We start from the raw sequence: 7,887 nt of genomic DNA on the forward strand, positions 1-7,887 counted from the left end.
TCCCCATAGCACTTAAGGAACTGTTTGTCTATTGCCTCTCCTCATAAAGGTGGAGGATGTTTGACCAGTTATTTCTGTACTAATTACACTCTTGGGGAGGGGAAGGGGCCAGCAGGCTTCCTCTGAAGCCCCTCAGAGCTGGGATATGAGGTATGTGGTGCCTACACTGACCTACAGCTGCTGAGGTGCGATTTAGGGCTAATGACTCATTCACCCTCAATGCAAACACCAGACTTCTCCCCTGAGTGTGTCCTCTGGTGTCTGATGAGATTGGACTTAACTCTAGAGCCTGGACCACACTCCCTGCACACATAGGGCTTCTCCCCTGAGTGTGTCCTCTGGTGTGTGATGAGAGTTGACTTCCGTGTAAAGCCTCGCCCACACTCCCTGCACACATAGGGCTTCTCCCCTGAGTGTGTCCTCTGGTGTGTGATGAGAGTTGACTTCTCTGTCAAGCCTCGCCCACACTCCCTGCACACATAGGGCTTCTCCCCTGAGTGTGTCCTCTGGTGTGTGATGAGAGTCGACCTATCTCTAAAGCCTCGCCCACACTCCCTGCACACATAGGGATTCTCCCCTGAGTGTGTCCTCTGGTGTGTGATGAGAGTCGACCTATCTCTAAAGCCTCGCCCACACTCCCTGCACACATAGGGATTCTCCTGTGAGTGTGTCCTCTGGTGTCTGATGAGATCTGACTTATGTGTAAAGCCTCACCCACACTCTCTGCAAATATATGGCTTCTCCCCTGAGTGTGTCCTCTGGTGTGTGTCGATATGTGACCCATCATTGAAGCCTTGCCCACACCCTCCATGCTTGATTGTTACACTTTTTGACCTTTTTACTCCCACAAATAATTTGCCTGTGTTCTTGTGATTCACATTCTGGCCTGTGCTGGGCTCTTCCTCCCTTATTCTCTCACGCTCACTGGAGCTCCCCATATGTCTGTTGGGAGGCTTGAAAGAGGCCCTTGAAGTTCCCCTCTGCCTGATCCTTTTAAGCAAAGGTTTGGACCTTCCTTTGACCTCTTGACCTTCAGCTTTGTCATTCCAGCCGTGTGGACCAGTTTGTTGCTGCTGCTGTTGATTCTGACGCTCTGGGCCGGGTTCCTCTGACTGGAGGTGGTTTCCTGCAGGTGCTCCTGGCAGAATCTCAGAGGGGTGATTGCGTTTCACATGTTGGCTGAGGAATGTCTGACTGGAGCAGGCCACAGAGCAGGAGGGACATGGGTGGATCTCTGGCTTTGGTTCTGCTGAAGGAGAAAGTTTTGGTCAGGGCAGGTGTGGGCAAGGCTGCCTGTGCCGTACGCTCTGTCTCCTGGTAAGACCTGGTCCCGGAATCATTGTTACTGTGTTGACAGTGAAGCTCTGCCTCCCACAAAGTGTTCCTTCACAGTCTATTTTTCTTTTTCTTTGTCTGCACTTCATCTTCTCAGAAATCCAGAGACCCCATATCAGAAGTCTTTTCTAGCCCTGACCGTTTGGCTCAGTGGATGGAGCATCGGCCTGTGGACTGAAGTGTCCCAGGTTTGATTCCAGTCAAGGGCATGTTCCTTGGTTGCGGGCACATCCCTGGTGGGGGGTGTGCAGGAGGCAGTTGATTGATGTTTCTGGCTCTCTATCCCTCTCCCTTCCTCTCTGTAAAAAATCAATAAAATATATTTAAAATAAAAAAATCTTTTCTACAGCCCTGGCCAGTGTGGATCAGTGGATAGAGCCTCAGTCTGTGGACTAAAAGGTCCTGGGTTTGATTCCCATCAGGGGCATGTGCCTTGGTTGCAGGCTTCTCCCCAGCCCGGGCCCTGGTCAGGGCGTGTGTAGGAGGCAACCAATCGATGTATTTCTCTCATATCGATATTTCTCTCTGTCTTTCCCTCCCTCTTCCACTCTCTCTAAAAATCAATGGAAAAATATCCTGGGATGAGGATTGAAAAGAAAAAAGGTCTTACAGATTGCAAACTAGAGACTTTCAAGGACCATCAGAAGCCATTTCACGCCTTATATGGGTGGGACTATAGTGACCTTTCCATATACATGTATCTTCTAAGTCATGTTAAAGAGAAAAACCACAGGCCTGGCCAGGTTGCTCAGTGGTTGGCCATCAACCCATGAACCAGGACGTCACCAGTTTGATTCCTGGTCAGGGCACATGCCCAGGTTTTGTGCTCGATCCCAGCAGGAGGCAGCTGATCTATGTTGATATTTCTATCTCTCTCTTCGTTTCCCTTCCTCTCTCTCTCAAATCACTAAAAATATTTAAAAATAGAGAAACCATAGGCCCCAACTAGCAATTGCTTCTCTCTCAGTTTTCCACAAATCATAAAATGGAAATATGTCTTTCCTCACACAGTATTCCTACTTGAGTTCTTTCAGTGTTAGCCTATTTCAAATACAATAGGAAGTCCTGTTTCAAAATATCTCCCCAACCATGCCCTAGCCAGTTTGGCTCAGTAGATAGAGCGTCGCCTTGGGGACTCCAGGGTCCTGGGTTCGATTCTAGTCAAGGGCACGTACCTTGGTTACAAGCTCAATCCCCAGCCCTGGTTGGGGAGTGTGTGGGAGGCAGCTATTGATGTCTCTCTCTCTCACTCTGCCTCTCCCCCTCCCTTCTACTCTCTCTAAAAAAAAAAAAAAAAAAATTGGAAAAATATCCTTGGGTCAGGATTAACAACAACAACAAAAGTATTTCCCCAACTCTGCTTCTTACACTCCTGACTCCCATCCCTCCCCAGCCAATCCGCCTTCCTCTCTCACTTGCAGTTGAAGTAATCTCAGAGGGGATTCCCCACTGAAGTTTATTTTCCAAAAAATTAACAAAGCATAATTTTAGAACATGCGAGTCTGCAGTTGAAAACTGCCCAATTGTCCCGTCTCAATCAGGAAAGTCCCCAGTATCTCAGCTTGGATCAAAGGGACTGTATTTCCAGGCTGCTAGGCATCTGTCCAACCTCTGCTCTCACCCTCTGTACCGAGACTGAGAAGGGAGTAGCCTTCAGCCAGCTCAATACCCCACCTCTTTCCTCTGCTCGGGACCCTGTGCCACAGGTGTTGTAAATGTTATCTCCTGAGAAAGCCCTTCTCTGACCTTGTGAATCTGACACACCCACCCTCCCGTCACACTGATCCCTAGGCACTTGTCTTGGGCCCGTTTTCTCCAAAGCGCTAACCACTGTGTAATATTAAGCACGTGCACATATGTATGCCTGGGCTTCCCTCCTTCACCAGCCAGCTGCTCAGGAGCATATGTTTCAAGGGACCTGGCATATATGGCATAGTGTTCTTAATATGTTTGCTCCCATTCTCAGTGCTATGTGTTTTAACCAGGGTCACCTGTCTGAGAAAGGCTGTTTCCCCAGGTGGGAATTTTTCCCTGGAGTTAGGGATTAACAAGACCAAGGAAGGGAATAAATCAGTAAAACCCCTAACTAAGCGCCAGGCGGGTAGTTAATCACCTCAACAATGAACAATCAGGCTTAAGCTACATAATCTTTACTTAGGAGAATCTCCTTCAGTTACTTCCTTGTAGCTGAACAGAAGAGTAGAGTGGTGACATTGGAATGGCGATAAGAAATGCCCTAACCTTTGGAATAGAATGGATAGGATTAAAATCAAATGGTATAAACACAGATGTAACAGGAGAATAAAGAGAGAACCTAGCTAGAGAACCTGGCTAGAGAAGCTGGCTGTGCTGATCATCTGAACGCTGTCTCCGTGTCATTCCTTCTTCGCCGACGCTGTCCACACTGTTGGGAACCCCTGGACCTGCTGGGGCTGGACCCCAACATTCATCTTCTCACTGCTGACTTAACGTGGGTGAAAAGAGAACAGAAATCATTGTCCTCTGACTTTGAAATCTTGTTGAACCTTCAAACTTGCAATGTCGAGGGTCCCAAGTCGGCCACCTCCAGCAGAAATGTTGAGTGGCCCTGTAGCGGAGAGCTGGTGCCACACTGAGATCACGGTAGTGAAATTCTCCCACATGTGGACCATCAGTGACTTTAGCTTTTGCTGGCAGGAAGTGGGTGACGTCATTCAAAGTTCCACCTTTTCATCAGAAGCCATTGATCAACTGACATGGCGTTTGAGGGTATACCCAAAAGGGCTAGATACAGTAAGCAAAGATTACCTGTCACTTTACCTGTCTCTGGTCAGTTCTCCAAAGTGTATATTTTTGGCAAAATTCAAACTCTCCATCCTGAGTGACAAGGGAGAAGAAATCAAATCTTTGGAGAGTCACTGGGCATATAGCTTTGTACAAGGCAAAAGACTGGGGTTCAAGAAATTTATCCATAGAGATGTTCTTTTGGATGAAGACAATAGTCTTCTCCCTGATGACAAGCTGGCCCTCTTCTTTGAGGTGAGTGTGGTGCAAGATTCCTTCACCATTTCTGGCCAGAGTACCACGGAGATGGTGACGGTTCCTGAGTGCCAGGTGGCCCATGCGCCAGGAGGACTTCGGGAACATTCCTGGTTCACAGACTGTTGTTTCTGTGTTGCTGGCCAGGAATTCCAGGCTCACAATAGCTATCTTAGCAGCTCGTTCCCCAGTGTTTAGGGCCATGTTTGCGCATGCAATGGAGGAGAGCAACAAGAGTCGGGTTGAAATCATTGACATGGAGCCTGGAGTTTTTTTTTTTTTTGTTTTTTTTTTTAAAAATATATTTTATTGCTTTTTTGCAGAGAGGAAGGGAGAGAGAAAGAGAGTTAGAAACATCGATCAGCTGCCTCCTGCACACCCCCTACTGGGGATGTGCCCGCAACCCAGGTACATGCCCTTGACCGGAATCGAACCTGGGACCTTTCAGTCTGCAGGCCGACGCTCTATCCACTGAGCCAAACCGGTTCTGGTGAGCCTGGAGTTTTTAAGGAAATGATGTGCTTCATTTACACGGAGAAGGCTCCGAACCTGGACAAAATGGCTGATGGTTTGCTGGCAGCTGCTGACAAGTATGCCCTGGAGCGTTTGAAGGTCATGTGCCAGGAAGCCCTCAGCAGACACCTCTCTGAGGAGGATGCTGCGGAAATGCTCACCTTGGCTGACCTCCACAGAGCAGATCAACTGAAACCTCAGGCAGTGGACTTCATCAACTCTCACGCTGAGGATGTCTTGGAGACTGAGGGGTGGCAGGCCATGGTGGGGTCCCATCTCCAGTTGGTGTCTGAGATGTACCGCTCTCTGGCGTCAGCAGAGGGCGCTTGTCTGGGACCCCCACGCAATTGCCTGAAGCAGTCCTGAGATCCTGCCTGTTGTAAGACTCCTTTGATTTTCCAGAAGCAGAAGTCACTGCTGCTGCCATTGAGCATCTGGTAGACAGCACAACCTGTGGAGTTTTCATCTGTTGTCAGGGGAAGTCTGCATCTCGGCCCAAGATTTTAGGTTCATTATTTCCCTTAAAGAAATCACATTTTCAAATGCATCTTTATTGATTTCAGAGAGGAAGGGGTTGGGAGAGAGGGAGAAACATCAGCGATGAGAGTGAATCTTCCGTAAACTGACTCCCGCATGCACCCTACTGGCAGTCAAACCCACCACCAAGGCATCTGCCCTGACCACCAATGGATCCTAGATTGACACACAATGACCGAGCAACACTGGCCAGGCTAAGGATATGTTCGTCCATAGATTTTTAGAGGGAGTGCCAAGGAGGGAAGGAAAGACAGAGACTGAGACTCTGAGAAAGAGAAAGAGATGCAATGCCCAGACAGATGCATTGCGAGGGATGGAAACTGCAACCCAGTTATGCACCCTTGAGTGGAATCAAACCCCTGACCCTTCAGGTCTGAGCCAAAGCTCTAAACACTGAGACACCGACCAGGGTGAGATGAGTCTTCCATTTGGGCCATAAACATCTACATTTAGGAAAATGTTCCAATGTCTGTCTTTAGGGACTTGCTTGTTCTGCAGATGTTGCGGTAATCTCTGCACTTTGTTAGCTATAAAAACCAAAACTGCTCTTGCTGTCATGACCTCATAATAAACTAGCATCTTGAAAGACCAATTTTTGCCTCAGGACTCTATTTGCAATGTGTCCACCTGATTTCTTTTTCTTTTTGCAGCGACTATCACTTTGCAGCCAGGAAGGACTCATAGTCTTGTCCTCCTACCTGCAGGTTTGATAAACCTTTGTGTGGGATGTGGTCCTCAGGTGCACATGTTGTCTCTCTTGTATCTGAGTGTTGTCATGACTGGGGTGCTCAGACTTCTACATCTGGGAGACATGACTGGGAGATAGAAGTGGCAGACATTGGAATAGTGCTGCTGGCGTCTGTAGTGATGATTGAAAAGAGGAATAGGAATGTACACAAGGAACTCTTTCTTCTTGGCTGTGCTAAAACCCACATCCACTACAATGTCCTCCCCACCTCCCCACCTTTACTGCAATATGTGCTCAAACCTATTGGCTGAGTAGGGGCGTTCCTGGATTAAGAAGGTGGAAGTGCGACCTTTATAAATGTAGCTCAAAGTTCCTTATATGTAGAATCTCTTGCTGCTCTTTCTCTCTCTGTCTCAGGCCTACCTTTTGCTTTAGTCACTTTTGACTGGAAATAGATTAGGAATCATTCTACATGCCAGGGAACTGTAGGATCTAAGAAAGGCGTTTTCCTAATTTAGTATCTATTAAGACACATATGTTATCTTTTTTTGTTTTTAGTTTTTTTATGTCATGAAGATCCATTTACTGTATTATTAGATATGATGATGATTTTCAAAACGTAAGTATCGGTTTGTGCTTTACTCTGTTTGGGGAAATCTTCACACATGATGCGTGGCATAGAATGCGTTCTCTGGATTGTGCTCTATTTCTCAACTCTCTTCAGAGTTTATGAAGCTTTGGTATAATTTCAAAAATATGCTCATTTTCAACGATGGAAAGACCCAATGTTGTTCTTGTAGCCATTTTTCTATCATCTATTTCCAAAAGGGAGTGAAAAGAAGAAGAGCTAGGATGCCCCCATGTTGTGATTGTGAAAGATGTGTTGTGTTTCATCAGTTTGTTTCACACACAGTCAGTGACTGTTCTGGATGGAACTGTGGTGGAGTCAGAAAGTTCGTCAATGAACAAGCACTGGTTCCTGCTTGTAAAAGTTCCGTTCAGGACGGGCAAAGGCCTCTAGCAAGTGGTGTCAAGAGGAGCAGGAGAGCATGTGTATTTGTAGTCCAGGCGGCTGGGAACGGTTTGAAATGGCCACTTGAAAAAGTGAATGGAAGCAATAGCCAGTGTTTGTCAATGACAGAGCATGAGGTTGCCAGAAGAAGTCCTCAGCAGTCTGTAGGTAAAGCAGACCCCAAGGAACATACTAGTCAGGGAGGGTGCTCACTCAGTGCAGCAGTGTCTGGCGAATCCTTTGTCAGTGCTGGGAGGGAAGTGGTGCAGACACAGAGCCTTGACCTCATTCGGTCCAGGGATGGCATGATGGCTGGCGTGGCAGCATCGCTGAAATGGTGGGTGTAGTTTTTGGTCACGGTCCCATGGCTTTAGCTGCAAGGTCAGCAGCAGAGCCAGAGGCACAAGGTGTTGTTGGTCGAATGTCCCAGTGAAGCTCCCCTTTGATTCGCCAAAGAAATGGTCCTGAAATTGGTGAGTGAAGCCGTGTGACGATGAAAATCCCAAGTCTGCCATTTTCCCCCTCTTCCGGGTTCTCGGATCTGCATGTTAATGTGTAGCCAAAGGGGTTTCGACCCACAGGTTGAGAACCGCTGACTTTGAGGCAGGGAGAGGGCTAGAGAATCAGAAACATGGATGAGAGAAACATCCATCAGCTGCCTCGTGCACACCCCCTAGTGGGGATGTGCCCGAAACCAAGGTACCTGCCCCTGACGGCTCAGCGGTTAGAGCGCCGGCCGGGTGTGAGGTTCAGAGTGAGGTGAGCGGCACGTGTGCAAGATGTG

The 7,887-nt window shown here is 47.8% G+C and overlaps 1 protein-coding gene and 1 pseudogene across 1 annotated transcript; one reads left to right on the forward strand and one right to left on the reverse strand.

Moving 5' to 3' along the window:
• Nucleotides 1-206: 206 nt before the first annotated feature.
• LOC102434814 lies at nt 207-1,256 on the reverse strand (annotated as a pseudogene).
• Nucleotides 1,257-3,873: 2,617 nt separating this feature from the next.
• Nucleotides 3,874-5,232, forward strand: LOC102434499 (speckle-type POZ protein-like). Its single transcript, XM_014450966.1, is given in 3 exon segments — nt 3,874-4,518; nt 4,520-4,621; nt 4,849-5,232. Coding segments are annotated over 3 exon segments (1,131 nt in total).
• Nucleotides 5,233-7,887: the final 2,655 nt, after the last annotated feature.

This window comes from Myotis lucifugus, unplaced genomic scaffold (assembly GCF_000147115.1).
Source record: "Myotis lucifugus unplaced genomic scaffold, Myoluc2.0 scaffold_5554, whole genome shotgun sequence".
Lineage (NCBI taxonomy): Eukaryota > Metazoa > Chordata > Mammalia > Chiroptera > Vespertilionidae > Myotis > Myotis lucifugus.